This window comes from Cervus elaphus, chromosome 31, assembly GCF_910594005.1.
Source record: "Cervus elaphus chromosome 31, mCerEla1.1, whole genome shotgun sequence".
Classification (NCBI taxonomy): Eukaryota; Metazoa; Chordata; class Mammalia; order Artiodactyla; family Cervidae; genus Cervus; species Cervus elaphus.
The window spans coordinates 50,931,767-50,949,782 of NC_057845.1; the positions used below are offsets into that span (position 1 = coordinate 50,931,767).

At 38.7% G+C, this 18,016-nt stretch overlaps 1 protein-coding gene across 3 annotated transcripts in view; it reads right to left on the reverse strand.

The window, feature by feature from the left end:
* Window positions 1-417: 417 nt before the first annotated feature.
* CD47 (CD47 molecule) overlaps window positions 418-18,016 on the reverse strand; it is a 57,386-nt gene continuing 39,787 nt past the window's right edge. The window contains exons 4-11 of one of the 3 annotated variants that reach the window (XM_043892602.1): window positions 14,683-14,790; window positions 11,629-11,721; window positions 10,827-10,919; window positions 9,531-9,623; window positions 4,849-4,880; window positions 3,223-3,247; window positions 2,595-2,627; window positions 418-666 (exon numbers count right to left, since the gene is read on the reverse strand). In XM_043892602.1, coding sequence (XP_043748537.1) covers window positions 662-666; window positions 2,595-2,627; window positions 3,223-3,247; window positions 4,849-4,880; window positions 9,531-9,623; window positions 10,827-10,919; window positions 11,629-11,721; window positions 14,683-14,790 — 482 coding nt within the window. In that variant the 3' untranslated portion in view covers window positions 418-661. The remainder of the gene's footprint in view (window positions 667-2,594; window positions 2,628-3,222; window positions 3,248-4,848; window positions 4,881-9,530; window positions 9,624-10,826; window positions 10,920-11,628; window positions 11,722-14,682; window positions 14,791-18,016) is intronic. The other 2 variants (XM_043892603.1, XM_043892604.1) reach the window with 2 other exon arrangements.

An 18,016-nucleotide genomic window follows, 5' to 3' on the forward strand; every position in this document is an offset into this window, starting at 1 on the left:
CTGGAAAGGGTCTGGTACACTGCATGTTGAGGGAATAACATGTGAGTGGCAACCCCCAAGAATGAAGACCATGGTCCTCAGCAGCATCACACCCCACGGAGGCAGCCGACAAGATGTTCCTCAATGAATTTCTAGTCTGGACTTGATATTATGCCCCTGACCCAGAAGGGGCAGACACTACTGTGGTTAACACCGTAACGGCCAAAGAGGCTGTGCCAAAGTTTGCTGAGGTTTGATGGAAGCCTCTGTTCTCATCGATAGCTCTGGGTAACCAGGGTAGTACCAGGAAATTCTCACCTTGAACCAATTTAAGTTGGTGACCTAGAGTTAAGAGGCCCCTGGAAGGCATCATTCTTGGAAGTTGCCCACTCTACTTTTGCCCCTAATTGAATAAAAATAACAACAAAAAACTGGATATCAATTGGGCACACAACACAGATCATAATTCATTTATTAATTAAATTTAAAAATGCTTTGAATAAAAACTTAACAGTAACAATCATTTAAAGGTCAATTATTTACTTTCTCCAATAGATGGAAACCAGTTACTTTTCTTGTTTTCTTCTCCAGGACAATGAATCAAGGCCATGGTGCTTAAACACAAGTGTATTTCTTTCATGTCATACTACTCTCCAAATCAGAGTCCATCACTCCACTTCAGTTACTCTGGAAAATTGAAAAATGAATATATAATTGCTATGCATGTCTATTTTCTATGCCTTAACAAGTTGATGCATTTTAAAAATTGAAAATTGTTTCAGATATATGGTATCTAAAAATAAAGAAAAATTATTTAATTTTAGATTTGCAAAGGTCACAGACATAAACTAGACAATCCATTAGCCTTTTTAGCTGTAGTAAGCAAAAGGCCGATGCCAAATGGAAATGTAAATCAACAAAATCTGATAATCTCCGCTTGCTGGGTTAGCTGAGAAGAAGTCAAGAGATGTTGATTTTTCCAAAGCAAAAGACACTGATCCTAGAATAACAAGCTATCACTTTTATTTTAGATTGACACCATTCATTTAATGTAAGAAAATTAAATACGTGATCAGGTGTTCAGTGAAAGAGGAGATGGGACTGTGGTCCCAAGAGGGCACCTGGTACCTCACTCACCAAAAGGGCAGACACACCACGGGCATTGTGACCTGTCAGTAGGAAAAGCTCACCACACAGACATTTGGGAAAAAACCCAACAAACTCTGAATGCTAAAATGAGCAAAATTAAGGGAATTCAAAGCTTGCTATCGTTTTCATGTGCTGTGAAAATACAAAATCTGCTGTCTGTACAATGGTGCCCAAACAGTCATATATTAAGGGAAATTAATCAAGGAAGAGGCACTCAAGGCTCTTCTGGTTTTCTGAAAATGGGGAAGAGTTTAGTTTCTTCATACAACTACAGAAGAATGATACCACAGTAGGAAAAGGAGAAAAACAATGAAGTTTAAAAAAAAAAGAAACACAAAAAACCAACAACAGAACATGAGAAGGCAAACACGGACAAACCATGCCATACTCTCAGGTATCAGTTCTTTTTTAAATGTCATTTAATGTTTTCCTTCTAATCCTGTTTTTTTAGGAGTGCAGTGGTTAGCAGAGCATGCATTCTTTGTAATAAAGGCTGTGACACAAATTTACAGAAGTGGGATCATTCTGTGACTGCTTACTGAACACAGTCCCAGCACTGTTTTAAACTTAGTTCGCCAAAAACAACTGGCGTGTTTTTAATCTTATGCAAAAATTAATTGCACTCAGGGGGATATAGCCTCTTGAGTTAAATGCTGCATTTTGCTGTAGAGGTGAGCACGTAGGTCACAGACTTTAGAACAGTAAAACTGAAAGCAGACTATTTACATGATCAAGGAATGACTATAAATATCAAAGGTATGAAGAAAGTTTCGATAAAATGAAAACATAATTATTCAAATGTTAACAGAACTCAAATATCAGAATATGCTAAGGTAAAATTAAAACGAATGCTCACAGTACTCAATATCTCATACTTAATTAGCTTTAAGAACTAATAAATATAGGTCTTTGAAACAGTCATTGAAAATTAAAAATTATTAGCCCAGAGACCCCCTTCAAAAGGCTGGAGTAACTAAACATCTCCCTCTTTTTCAATCCTCTCCCAAAAGGTTAGAACCCAATTCTTGTTTGGAAAAGCAGAGATATTAAGTCTCCACGGGCTAAATGCAACAAAATCACCAAACAGGAGCACAAAAGAAACCCTGTCAAGATGATAAAGATTTGGGCCAAATTATCTAAGTGCCTTACAAAGAGCATTTAAAGTTTCAGTCATCAGACACTGCATCTGAAAAATGTTTATTTTTTAAAGCAGTTATTTCTCTTTGTTATGAGCAATATGACTGGAAAGTCTGATTAGTGATACCCTATAGCTTTTATATTGTTAGTTTTGCAACTTGTAACAGAGTAAATAAGTTTTATAAACTGAGAAATGTAGGCCTTTATGATTTGACAGTGTCCCTTAAAAAAAAACAAACAAAAAACCACACTTTCAAGAAGCAATTTTACTTCTTTTCAATGTCCATATTTTTAACCAAGCTATAATTGCAGGTGCATTTTATACTTACCATCGTTCATCATCCCTTTTGATTCTTTAAATGCTAAGAATTAGTAACAAGCCAAGCAGTTAGTAAGATTCCACAATTAGAAATCATTTCTAAACAAACAAATATGCAGTAATAGCATGCCAAGTTAATTTTAAGATTACCATTTGATTACAAAAGCCTTCCTGGGGGTCACACCCACAGGCTCCACAAAGGACACATAATCATTGGGAATAGAGACCTAGATCTGAGGAGAAGTGAGGTACTTCGGTCTCACTCCATGATGACAGCCTGCATCTGCCTGAAATTTATGATTAACAATGGAAACGAACTGAGATCCTTCTCTACTGGGGGTGTTACATTTCATCTTGGCCAATTAAAAAGGCAAGAGAGTCCCCCCACCCAAAATCACGTGGCTCGAGAGACACAGAACAGGGCATTTTTCTCTCAGAGGAGACAGCACTACAATAGCAATACTCTTAATTCTTGATGGATAATCAAGAAAAGAGTGGTTAGGCAATTAAAAAAAAGGCAAACACCTAGATTCTTCTCAAGGCACAGAGAGCACTCTAACTGCTTTGGGGGCTAATTCAATTTATGATGATCTGGTAATAGATCAAGAAGAACATATAAATTCGTAATAACCACATACCATTAAGAGGTTCCTCTACAGCTTTCTGGAAAATATTTAAAATATATTTACATAAAATAGAATTTATTTCATGTTCTTTCATACTATAATTTATATATGCTAACATTTAAACTGTATATAAACAGTGAATCCTATAGCCAAAAGACAAAGTAAGGCAATAAAGGTTAGGAAGACAAAGCTTGCCAAGTTTAGCTAATAGTCTGATAATAACACAATCATTCTCTTAATACTTTCCGTGCAGAACTTCCCAGCCCACCCTACCTCTCTCTGTTCAAGAAATCCTAACTAAAAAAAAAAAAAAGAAAGAAATCCTAACTATAGCAACACCAACACAGATAGCAACATAATAAACAATACAGTTAAGCCAGACAGGAGAGCAATCATTTTCAAGTCATGCAAATAGAACTGGGTCACAGGAAAGACAAGTGTTAGGACTGAAGGGTCTAATGGCCAAATTATCTTTAACAGAGGCACTCTGAAAAGTTCTAGCTGTTTGGGACCTGTGTGGCTGTGGTACCAATCTTTTCAGAGTGAACACGTGGGTGAGGCGCACCCCCCTTCCCTCGCCTCTCCGGAATGTCTGTGGAGGCTTATCAGCTTTACGGGCATGTTTAGTCACCCGTTCCCGCCACAGACAGGACAGTCTCGCTTTTGGCATCTCAGACAGAGCTATTACTAATCCTTAATCCTTTTTAGGAAGATGGATACAATATAGTCCTTTCCAGATCTTATTTCCATAAAGTAGTACCTGTCCCTGTCACCATGATGAAAAAATGGCTTTTTCCACCCCCCACCATTTATCCCTTTCAGTTTACCTCCTAAATTGCTCCTTTTCTTGGAACTTTCTCAGGTAGCTTATGATACAGAAAAACTACAGTGCAATTTGGAGGAAGAATAATGCTTATAAAATGGGGGGAAAAGGGAAATGAATCAATTCAGAACAGCTGTTTTGGGGCCACATTTCCATTTATTTTATAGATTATTGTTTTTAATGAAATCAATTTAATACGAACTTCTCTCCCTCATTTTTAAGCCTGAAATATCATTCTGTATGTGCACTTCAAATGTGTACAACAGGTGAGGCAATATATTGGAACTGGCTTCTTTCAGCAGATAATGACCACTATTCATACATACAAACTTTCCAGTTCTGGGCATGAGAAAACAGCATAATCTTAAGGAATCATTTATTCTAACCCATTGCTAGTAAACGACCAAGTTTTAAACTAGATTGGATCTATCCATGCAAAGGTCACAAAGTGACTTTGTACGTGTGTGCTAAGTCGCTTCAGTCATGTTCGACTATTTGCGACCCTGTGGACTGCAGCCCGCCAGGCTCCTCCGTCCATGGGATTCTCCAGGCAAGAATGCTGGAGTGGCTTGCCATGCCCTCTTCCAGGGGATCTTCCTGACCCAGGAATCAAACCCGCGTCTCTTATGTCTCCTTCATTGGCAGGTGGGTTCTTTACCACCAGTGCCACTGGGGAAACCCTGAAATAACTCCAGTGTTCTCTTAATTTGATGTCGTGGTGAATGGTGAGCCATGGGGTTCAATATCTCAATTACCATTCCTCAGACTAAACCATCAAGCATCACACCCAATTCATTTAAGAAATTTTAACTTACCTTAGGAGGTTGTATAGTCCTATGATTGGAAGCTGATGACATTAAAAAATAAGAAGATTAATTTAGTAAATGAAATAAATTAAGGCAATATTATGTTTAATTTTAAGATAAAACATTCAGTGCTAAAACTAAACGTGTCAGAAACTCCACTGAAAGAGTTTGGCTTTGATAGACTAAGGGCAGAACACTCTTAATCATATGTACTGACAGAAAACAATGATGCAAATAACCCACCCCAATCACATAATAAACACATACACACTCTCATTTGTACATGCCACATGTCCCTCGAAATCAGTCACTTGTTACACTTCGTGGTAGCATCATCTACTCACCCCCGCTGTAGGCTTTGCACCCCTCCCTACTCAACCCCGCTGGAACGGGGAATTGCCCACCCTCAGCTCACTGCTGTTGCTCCTGGAGCCCGTCCCCTTTTTTTCTTCTTCCATCTTTCCAGTTTTCAAAGCTCCAGCTAGCTCACAAACTAAAGAAAATATCAGAGCCCTCTGAGTTTAGAGACTTATTTGAGGCCAGCTAGTTTTAGCTACAATCAAGCCCTTCTCTGTCTGTATTCCTTCTTAGCTTTTCAGGTCACCCTTCACTGCCTCTCAGTGGCTTGGTTAATGAAGATGAAGAAATAAGGGCATGAAGAAAGTGACAGGAGAATGGCTCTCACTGCAAGGGGAAGAAGAGAAACGTTCCTTAAAAATACCAAGTGAGAAGACCCAGGAGCAGCTAAAACTGGTCTTAAATACAGAATCAGAGTCCTACAGACACAAAAGCATCAAGGGGCAACACCGTGTGGGTCATTCTGGAGGAAGAGGATGCTACTGGATGGTCCATTCCACTGATCTCTGACTGGATGATGGCCCTGGATTTACTTATGAGCACACTGAGGCAGGCCCCTAGAACGACTCTGGTCTTCTGCGCTTCTCTATGCCTCCTCTACCAAGCTTCCAAAGCTGATGGGAAATGGGGGTGAGGCCTGAGCCAAGGGAAGCCCATCTACAGACAAGTCAGGAGCTTGGTAAGACCTGCTCCAAAAAGGGAAAAGGGCAACTGACTGGCCTGCAGAGTTTCTTTCCCACTGGAACCTGGAGAGGAGAAGAAAGAAGATGAGAAAGCTGGTGAAGGGCAAGAAAGGCAAAAAGGAGACAGAACGTAAGCAAGGAGAAGCTCAAAGCTTAGAGCCAAAGGTAAGAAAACAGACCAGTGAGAAGACATGAATAGGCTCAAAAAAACAAAAACAAAACGTTAAGGAGAGGATGAGCTATCTGGCTAGCAGGTAAAGACCGGAAGAGAGAGAATGTAAGTACACTGGCAGGAGGGCATCCGCTAACTCTTGCTACTGAGAGGGCCAGCCATGACTCATAGACTTTAGAGATGTGTTGGATTCTTCCAATTCCTAAACCGCGTAGTTGTTCCACTCTCTGTGAGGATCAGTTATGTATCTGCTGTCACGAGATTCCAATCTCTGTTAGTGCCATGTGTGGTTTTAAAGTAAATCTCCTTTACTGGAGGCATTTGAAAGTGGTTTGGTCCTTGAGACCAAACTAGAAGAAATCTCTTTTTAAAGTATTATGGAATAAAATGTGTTGGGAATATGGGTAATCACAATGAGCAACCTCTGAAATAAACCAAGCAGAATTACAGAACTTTATTTGGGACAATCATGGTAGTCAAATGTATATACAACTTACTTCAACTAAACCATGCCCCGTGTCTATGTTCTATCAAGGAAAAGAGAACTTAACAGCCACGTAATGTAAAGGGTCAGAAGTAAGATTTTAAAGGTATATTTTTGAGCTCATAAATTGTTAGAATTAGTATTAAGAACTGCCAAGCCACTCTCTCAATAGTCTTAAAAAAGTGTGAAGAAGTTTCTGAGTTCTAATTCTCAGGTCCAAGGAGCATCACATTTGGCTAGCCCATTCTGAAACAAAGAGCTCTATAAAGAACATTGATTCAAAGGGCAGCAGTCAGCTGTGATCCCTCTAATATAAGACCAAACAACGCAGAAGTGACTTTCGCTTGAGTTAATCCTCTCTAATAGGCATATGACCTATGTGACTAAGGAATGATTGTGATTTGTCTGCCGTTGCTATGGGCCTAAGGCATGACAGCCATGTATGTATGTATATATGTGAGTGTGTGTGTGTGTATAAATCACAAGCCTTAAGCATTTCATGTAAGCTCACTTGCAATGCTTCTTCTCTATCAAAAACACTTGACACAAGAAGTAAATATATTTCCAGGTTTTGGATTTTCAGGAACAACTTTATCTTTTGATACCAGATTCACCTCTCCCCAACGATGGGCAAGAAAATATCACTGAATTTTACATATCTATTCTGTGTCTTTCTAAAATATGTGAGATGTGGTCAATATGGTTCCTGACTGTTAGGAGGTTGATTTGTATCAAAATATGACTATATTCCCTTATACAGAACTAAATAGTAATGGCTTAAGAAAATGAACAAGTAATGACCCTTATTAAGAATGAACATAAGCACCCTACATAGGTGATACACCCAACTTCACTGAGTTTAGTTAGTTCTTTTTAATCTTCTATATTTTCTCATATTGTTATTGTTCTCAACCCTTGATTTCATTTTACGAAACAAATGTTTCAGTAAACAAACTCCAACACAGTTAAAAAATAACATAGAAAATGAAATTTAAAACCCTAATATTTAAGGCTACAAATTTAAATTGGGAAATAATAAAATAATGAAAATAATGAAAGTTAAATCTCTCACAGGGACATAAACAGCTTGGATTTAAAAGTCAAGACACATTCTTTAGACTATTCCAAAATAGAGCATCAACAACAAGTAAAAGTTACACTGAAAGCATTTACAATTTTTACTTCCTGATAAAAATGCTCAAATTTGCAACCTTAAATGTTATATATACTCATATTTACACATCCAGTTATATATGAAAAACACATCAACTTTTCTAGTCTACCACATTATCTAAAGAGCTACTTTCCTGTACCTTTTCTCTTCTTGCCCTTCAACTGACCAAAGGCATTTCTCTGAACTGTGGTATCAGACAAGTTGATTTGAAAAGTTAATTTAGAAAAGTCTCAAAATGTAAATAAAACCTAACTTAATTCTTCACTTACATATACTTACAAAACTACCATAAAGAAAAAAACAGTTTGAGGAACTTCCTAGGAATTCAGTTTCACTTTGAATTTAATGTGAGAATAATACGCTTGTAATGATAATGGTCCTCAGGCTTCTCAGGGGTGAGAGCAATGTCAAGTGGGCAGCAGCTAGCAGATGCCTATTTCCACTGAGTCAGCATCTCCAGGCCTGCTGGTCGTCAGACAGGGAAGGCAAGAGGGAGCATGGGAATAAAAGGGAGAGGAATCCAGATAATGAGGGGAAAAAAAGAACAGAGAGCTGACCACCAGTCAAAGGCACCTAACGCTACATCGGCTGCAGGGGTGCTGCAGGTCACATGCTGTTCTCAAGTATTGACAGGGAGCAACATCATTAGCAGAGTCATCTTCAAGAACCAGACAAATGGTGACTAAAAGACCCAACAAAAATAGAATCTGTATCAACATTCATAATGTGATGCCCATGACGGCTACCAAATGGATGCCACTCTGCTGTAGAAGTCTTGTGTTTTATGGTTTGAACTAAGAAAATGTCATTAAGGAAACAACTCTGACTTATGAATACATAAAGATAGGGAAATTTTAGTTAAGTATTTTAACTGTTTAATAAGCATTAATTAAAGGGGGGGCAAAACATATGCAACAGAAATGAATTCAGTGACTAGTCAGTGAAAGTTGAAGTTCATAAATAAAGGCAAAATTTCTTTGAAAGTACTATTCAAGTCATGTGGGAAATTATTTGACAATTCAAATTTATGTTAATTTTTAGAAACATACAGAGTTCACCTAAAGCAAAGCAAAAAAAGTGATGTTTTTCCTCCATTAATTTCTAACTTTTGATTTCTTGACAAATGTTTAAAAGTTTGCCTTAAAAAACAGAAATCTTTTATTTAAAGCAAAAAGTGAAAGTGAAGTCGCTCAGTCATGTCTGACTCTTTGCGACCCCATGGACTGTAGCCTGCACCAGGCTTCTCCATCCATGGGATTTTCCAGGCAAGAGTACTGGAGTGGGTTGCCATTTCCTTCTCCAGGGGATCTTCCTGACTCAGGGATTGAACCAGGTCTCAGGGATCAAACCCAGGTCTTCTACCTTGCAGGCAGACGCTTTACTCTCTGAGCCACCAGGGAAGCTTAAAGGGAGACTGATATAAACCAGGGACTTCCCTAGTGGCCCAGTGGGAAAGTACCCGCCTGCCATTGCAGGAGACACAGGTTCGATCCCTGGGTCAGGAAGAGCCCCTGGAAAAGGAAATGACAACCCACTCCAATATTCTTGCCTGGAGAATGCCCATGGACAGAGGAACCTGGAGGGCTGCGGTCCACAAGGTCACAAAGAGTTGGACACAACCGAATGACTAGGCACAAGACATAGCACAAATGATTTCAAATTAATTATTTAAAAAATACAGCGGCATTTGCTGTGTTTTCTCATTTTTGGAACTACTCATGCATTTCTTTGGTTCTAGACAGTAAGAATCAACCAGAAGCATTATCCAGACTAGACACTGGAAATTCCCGGCATAGGCTAACAAAAGTAAGGCTGACTTACCAACACATTTCATATAAACTAATCCAAGTAATTCTGCTAGAGCTATAATACCCAAACCTGAAATCAGAAGAGGACCATGCACTGGGACACATTCTGTAAAAACAAATGAAGTTCTATATTAGAAGTTCATATGAAATAACTGATTTTTTAAAAGAACTAGCAATGACAGTAATAATATTGAGTTTTAAGAAGTTAATCTTTTATTAAGAAACAAAAATTATCTACATTTGTTCATCACTATTAAGTCAGTCAATGAAATGACTTCAAATTATTAAAAGAAAAAATCCTTTGTCTGTATAATATGTACCTTATCACATCAAGACTAATGGGAAATAGTGTGTAAAGCCTAAGGCCCCAACCCACTGGATGGAGCCTAGTTATTTGAAAAGCTCTCTCACAGATAGAGGCAGAGCAGTCTGGCTGCTGAAAGAATCGACCCCCAAGCCATACACAGCCAGTATACTCATGGTGATGTGGAAAGTCGTATGCAAGGATGTGGAGCAACAGGAACTTTCATCCATTGCTGGTGGTAATGCAAAATGGTATAGCCAGCTTCGAAGACAGTGTGGCAGTTTGCTGAAAAACTAAATATGTTCTTAACATACAACCCAACAACGGCACTCCACTGGAGTTGATACTTATGTCCACACAAAGACCTGTGCATGGATGTGTAGAGCAACTTTATTCTTAATTGCCCCAAACTGGATGCAACCAAGATGTCCTTCAATAAGTGAATGGATAAACAAACCGTAGTATGCAATATAATGGAATGTTATTCAGTGCTGGAAAGAAATGAGCTATCAAACCACAAAAAGACAGAGAAATCTTAAATGAATATTACTAAGTAAAAGAAGCTAATTTGAAAAGGCAACATACTATGGACACATTAAAAACACTGGTGGCTGCTAGGGTAATTTTTAGGGCAGTGAAACTTAGCTGAATGATATAATATCTATGACTATGATCCATATCATTATACATATATCAAAATCATAGCATATACAACACTAAGAATGAACCCTCATGTAAACTATGCATTTGGGGTTATAACATGTCAGTGTTGGTTCAATGACTATAACGCATTTACCACTCTGAATGCGGGATGTTGATCGTGGAAGAGGTTGCTAGGGGGGTATGTGGGAACTCAGTACTTTCTACTCAAGTTTTCTGTGAACCTGAAGCTACTCTAAAAAAAATGAAGTCTACAGAATAAAAGAAAGAAGGAAAAGAAAGAGGACTCCGTCCAAGAGAAAGCCCTACTAAGACAAAGGGAGACCAGACGGCCGGGACTCTTACCTGAGACACAGAGGCTGAATCCGACCACAGATAGCACATAGCCCAGAATCTGAAGGATCAGTATGCTGATGGTGATGGAGGACATCCCCATAGCTGGGGGAGCAGAAGTGGGTTCAGAGTATTTAAAAAGCAATCACTCCTACTTGTATTTTGTGCAATCAAGAATAATAGCCTGTGACCAAAGACTACCTCTGGATTTCTTGTCAGATGGTAAATTCTTTCCCAGTGACCTATCTCCTATGTCTAGATCTGTAAATTTATAACAAATCAATACTTTTCCAATGTATAGCAGGCCAGAGATAGGCTCTAAGGCTGAGAGTCACATGGGTAACTAGAAAAAAATAGATTCTAACATTAACAAAAATGTTAGTGATTTACTCCTAAAATGCAGTTAAAATGATACCAATTACAGGTTGGATATCTACACGTTAAGATTTGCCATAACTAAAAAAAAAGCTACTCTTTCTTATTTATAATTCTATTTTCTAGAACTAGTTAAAACCTGAAATAAAAATATGATGATAATCATTAGGAAATTATATAGCATAACTTTAAAAATACACTGATATCAAATATACATAAAAATAATTTTTTACAAGATAACTGAATGCCTTGAAAACCCAAGCCAACTTTAAAATAATTCCATATGGGTAAAATATCACTAAGAATAGCCTGGGAAATCTTTTAACAAAGCAACTTCTATTGAGTTGTTAAAAAAATCATACAACAATATTTTAACCAAAAATGCTGTTCTTTAAATGAAAATGGTGGACAAAATCATTCCATAACAACAAATACTCACCTATCATAAACACACAGTAATGAAGTAATATTAATATTACTGTAGGAAGTACAATTAAACCAAGTCCCGAAGCATTCTTCGTTGAATATTCACCTGTTAATAATTAAACATAATAGTTAATATTTTCCTGCAAACCTCCTACTCTTACAAAACATTACTTAATGTATTAAATGTATTAATCTCTATACCACTCTTACAAACTACAAAAGGTTTAAAAATATTTCCTCCAAAACTTCACACAAAACAAATGACTTTTTTATTATTCTAGACCAAATTTAAGACATGTAAATATCGATTCATAAGTCTGATGATGCCAAATCTTGAGTTGGTTCTGCCTCCTTCTTAACTACTTCTCATTATTCCAATGAGAAACTCTGGGATCTCTTACCATTCCCTTCACTTGCTATAGTCAACCTGTCCCAAAGTCAAAGCAATTGTTCTTTAAGTTGTCTTCTGAATTACTCTCCTTCCTCCCCCTGTCAAAGTAGCGCTCAAAATTCTACAAGTCAGGCTTTAACAGTACATGAACCATGAACTTTCAGATGTTTAAGCTGGATTTAGAAAAGGCAGAGGAACCAGAGATCAAATTGCCAACATCTGTTGGATCATCGAAAAAGCAAGAGAATTCCAGAAAAACATCTACTTCTGCTTTAGTGATTATACCAAAGCCTTTGACTGTGTGGATCACAATAAACTGTGGAAAATTCTTCAAGAAATGGGAATACCAGACCATCTGACCTGCCTCCGGAGAAATCTGTACGTAGATCAAGGAGCAACAGTTAAAACTGGACATGGAACAACAGCCTGGTTCCAAATTAGGAAAAGATTACATCAAGGCTAAATATTGTCACCCTGATTATTCAACTTATAGGCAGAGTTCAGTTCAGTTGCTCAGTTATGTCAGACTCTTTGCGACCTCATGGACCGTAGCACACGAGCCCTCCCTGTCCATCACCAACTCCCGGAGTCTACCCAAACCCATGTCCATTGAGTCGGTGATGCCATCCAACCATCTCATCCTCTGTCGTCCCCTTCTCCTCCTGCCCTCAATCTTTCGCAGCATCAGGGTCTTTTCAAATGAGTCAGCTCTCCGCATCAGGTGGCGAAAGTACTGGAGTTTCAGCTTCAACATCAGTCCTGCCAATGAACACCCAGGACTGATCTCCTTCAGGATGGACTGGTTGGATCTCGTTGCAGTCCAAGGGACTCTCAAGAGACTTCTCCAACACCACAGTTCAAAAGTGTCGATTCTTCGGTGCTCAGCTTTCTTTATAGTCCAACTCTCACATCCATATATGATTACTGGAAAAACCACAGCCTTGACTAGACGGACCTTTGTTGGCAAAGTAATGTCTCTGCTTTTTAATATGCTGTCTAGGTTGGTCATAACTTTCCTTCCAAGGAGTAAGCATCTTTTAATTTCATGGCTGCAGTCACCATCTGCAGTGATTTTGGAGCCCAGAAAAATAAAGTCTCTCAGTGTTTCCACTGTTTCCCCATCTATTTCCCATGAAGCAATGGGACTGGATGCCATGATCTTAGTTTTCTGAATGTTCAGCTTTAAGCCAACTTTTTCACTCTCCTCTTTCACTTTCATCAAGAAGCTTTTTAGTTCCTCTTCACTTTCTGCCATAAGGGTGCTGTCATCTGCATATCTGAGGTTATTGATATTTCTCCCGGCAGTCTTGATTCAAGCTTGTGCTTCTTCCAGCCCAGCGTTTCTCATGATGTACTCTGCATATAAGTTAAATAAGCAAGGTGACAATATACAGCCTTGATGTACTCCTTTTCCTATTTGGAAACAGTCTGTTGTTCCACGTCCAGTTCTAACTGTTGCTTCTTGACCTGCATACAGGTTTCTCAAGAGGCAGGTCAGGTGGTCTGGTATTCCCATCTCTTTCAGAATTTTCCACAGTTTATTGTGATCCACAGTCAAAGGCTTTGGCATTGTCAATTAAGCAGAAATAGATGTTTTTCTGGAACTCTCTTGCTTTTTCGATGATCCAGCACATGTTGGCAATTTGGTTTCTGGTTCCTCTGCCTTTTCTAAAACCAGCTTGAACATCTGGAAGTTCACGGTTCACATGTTGCTGAAGCCTGGCTTGGAGAATTTTGAGCATTACTTTACTAGTGTGTGAGATGAGTGCAATTGTGTGGTAGTTTGAACATTCTTTGGCATTGCCTTTCTTTGGGACTAGAATGAAAACTGACCTTTTCCAGTCCTGTGGCCACTGCTGAGTTTTCCAGTCTTTACTGAGTTTTCCAGTCTTTACTAACATGCCCTGTCTTTTCTAACTCCAACTGCAAACAGAGCTACCAAATTGATATTCCTAAACATTATGCCTATACTGTATTTTGCTCAAAAAACAAGGCTTCCTCCAGTTTGCACTTGTGAGTCCCAGCATGTCTCTGCTGCTCATTCACGTGCTGCAGACCCTTCCCCCCAACTCACACTGCCGTCCTTCATGGGCAACTGCAAACTCAGACCCATCTGGGTTCCCACATTCATCCCTCCTTCCAAGTCGTGGCTAATGACGTGTGCCTCTGCAGCGGCCTGATGGCTGCTCTACAGGGATGTCCACCTCCCAGATATCCCAGCTCTGTAAATGTTAACTTATATAGTAAAATACATGATGAGGTTAAGGGTCTGAAAGAAGGGCTGTCTCCTGGATTTCGCAGTGGGCCCTGAATCCAGTGACAGGTAGCTTTGTAACAGAGAAGCGCAGGAAATTAAGTGGAGACACAGAGGGGAGGAGACCGCGTGGCCATGCAAGACGTTGGGAGCTTCCACAAGCCAGAGAGACGCACAGATGGCCAGCAAACACCAGAGCATGGAGTAGATTCTCCCCTAGAGTGTCAGGAGGGTGTAAGGCCCTGATTACACCTTCATTTCAGATTTATGACCTCCAGAATGGTGAGAGAATTTCTATGGTCTGAAGATACCCAGTGTGTGGTAGTTTGTTAACAACAGCCCTAGGAAACTAACATGCACCTCTTCAGAAATGTCCTCGACCTTATCAATCCCTCCTTCCCTCTAATAACTGTATATCTTACCTGGGATTAAAAGAAAGGCTCCAACAATGACAAGAACAGTGAGCAGTAGTCCAGCAACTAATAGAAAAATGGCTTTCTCCTTCGTATAATTGGATTTATATTTAAGTGCTTAAAAAAAACACACAAAGAATTACACGAACTCAATCACAAGAAATAAAGCCATTTATGTAACTTACAAGGTGCAAAGATTAAACTGGTAACTTACGATAATTGAATAACCTTTGAATAACAAAACTCCACATCACGTCAAGCCACCTCAAATCTCTTTCATAATGAGTCATTGGTTAAATGGTATCATGGCAATATAAATATGGACGCTGACTTTATAGGTGATACTTTATTCCCCTAAAATGAAGTTATATATACCAGGCTTTCTCAATCATAGCATTATTAGTATTTTAGGTCAGTAAGTTGCCGCCATTAGGCACTGCTCCACACACAACAGAATGTTTAGTATCATCCCTGACCTCTGCACACCTCATACCAGCAATAACCCCCAAACTGTGTCAATTGAGAATATCTCCAGACATTGTTCCCTGAGGAACAGAACCGCTGTGTCCATTTATGACTAATAGACACACTGCTGAGGAGAAATAACTGGCTAATCAGTTTTATCGAGAAAAAGAGAAATTTGTAATACCTTATATAAAATTAGTAGCACGTCTGGAAATCCAGATATTTTGTTTTGAAAAAGTATACATTGGACAAATCACACCCTCTTGAAATCCTGAGGTGGGGGGTAAGTGCTTACATTGTTCAATTAAAATAATTTCATACAAATAAACTACCAATACTCCACAGGTTTTAATATATATGTTACACTTCTGATACTAACTCTGTTGTCAAGAATCCAGCTTCCGTAAAAGAATGATGTAATGCATAAACCTAAAAATGTTATTTTTTTTATCATGTATTTACCCTTCCAGTTTTGTTTTGGTTGAAATTAATGTTTTACCAAGAAAGTTGCTAAAAGATACACTGACTATCAGAAAGAAAGAGTGTGTGATTGAAATTCAGCTATTTCATCCATGCACGATTTTCTCCATGTTATTTACCAACAGGCAGTTGTCTTGAGGAGAATTTTTTCAATAATTTTATATTTAGCTTTTAATTTTCATCTAGTAAAATGACAGATAAATTACAGTAAGAACAACTAATAAACTCAAAAATGAACATGATAAAATCTATGTTTAAGGTATTATAACCTAGAATTAGACTATAACCTATAGCTAAGCATTTAAAAGGTATTTAAAATCTCTACTCATACTTTAGACTGTAACCTCAACTTTGTCCTCTTTAGGGGGATGGAGGGCTAACTGTAATTAATCCTGAAGCTGAAAAGTGAAATTCACATTAATCAGAAAAAAGTAAGAAACGATAAGCTTGCCAAGCCTTCATTCGATCTATCCAGCCTTGGAACTTATGTGACTATGACTCAGTCATGTCCCTGCCTTCTTATAGGGCACAGATTTTTCCCTATAAGCCTACTTTCTAGTCTCAAACCCTGGCTATGATGATAAAAATTCAGTGCATATGTTACAAAAGGCACAGATAAAGACAGAAAAAGAAACCTTCTCTTTTTGAATTTTTTTTCAAAATTTACTTTTAATTGGAGGATAAATGCTTTACAATATTGGACACACGGCAGGGTTTTCATTTTAATCCCATGTATGTGTGCTCAGTCACTCAGTTGCGTCTAATTCTCTGCGACCCCACGGTCTATAGCCTGCCAGGCTCCTCTGTCCACAGGGTTTCCCAGGCAAGAATATTGGAGTGGGTTTCCATACCCTCCTCCAGGTGATCTTCCCAACCCAGGGATCAAACCCACGTCTCCTGTATCGGCAGGCAGATTCTTTACCACTGTGCCACCTGAGAAGTCCCAATCCCATGTATACTATTAACTAAAAAGAGCTTGAAATTTCTGCAAAAGGCTTCTAAAATAGAAGCTGTTTCAGATTACCTCACCATCAAACAAATATTCACAAGATACACTCCTAGGTTTAACTCAGCACATAAAAGAGCTACAAAGATCAAGCAGCCAGACTTCACCCTAGAGTCCAGTATGTGAAAGTTGCTCAGTTGTGTCTGACTCTTTGAGACCCCATGGACTATACAGTCCACGGAACTCTCCAGGCCAGAATACTGGAGTGGGTAGCCTTTCCCTTCTCTAGAGGATCTCCCCAACCCAGGGATCGAACCCAGGTCTCTGGCATTGCAGGTGGATTCTTTACCAGCTGAGCCACAAGGGAAGCCCAGAGTCCAGTATAAGTACATGAAAAATGGCTGATTTATACCATTCTTAAGAAAAATAAGAGTTTGAACCTCATATAAAATTCAATTTCTTCAGGCTTAGCAGAGCTACAGGAGAAAAATAACGTCAACAATAAAAACAAAAATAAAATGCCACAAAATGCTATTACTGACAGTGTTTTGCCATAGAAAGGTCTTTTTAAAACCTTTTGGATGTAGCTTTCATTCCTGCTGATTGGTTCAACTACTAATTTTCAAGGCCACCTAAACTATCCTCAAATTTAAGCAGCAATGTTCAACAAATATAATTAGTGGAGTCTACTTAAGTAATCACAGGCAATGAAAGATTATGTCCATGTTTTCTTTAGTAAACCTTAAAAAGGGTTTCTTTTGACTCATTTTCTTTGCTTATGATGGCCACGTTTTAGCAGGTCCCATAGCAAGTCTGTAGAGCATCTTTTTGTTAGGCTCTTTTGTTTTATAGTTGGAATCACATGGCATGCAGCCTTCTCAGATTGACTTCTTTCACTTAGGAATATGTATTTAAGGTTCTTTCATATCTTTTAATGATTGACAGCTGATTTGTTTTCAGTGCTGAATAATATTCCATGGTCTGGATGTACCACAGTTTATCCATTCTCCTATTGAAGAATATCTAGGTTGCTTCCAAATTTTGGCAATGATGAACAAAGCTGCTATAAACATCCATGTGTAGATTTCTGGACTTCAGTTTTCAACTCCATCTGGGTAAATACCAAGGAGTTGGGCTTCCCTGGTGGCTCAGTGGTAAAGAATTCATCTGCAATGAAGGAAATGAGGCTTTGGTCCCTGGGGTGGGAAGATCCCCTTGAGAAGGAAATGGCAACCCACTTCCAGCATTCCTGCTTGGGAAATCTCAGGAGCCTGGTGGGCTAAAGTCCATGGGGTTGCAAAAGAGTCGGACACAACTTAGCAACTAAACAACTATTACTGGATCATATGATAAGAGTACATTTAGCTTTATATGAAACCACCAAACTGTATTCCAAAGGAGCTGTACCATTTTGCATTCCCACTAGCAATGAATGAAGAGTTCTTCTTGCTC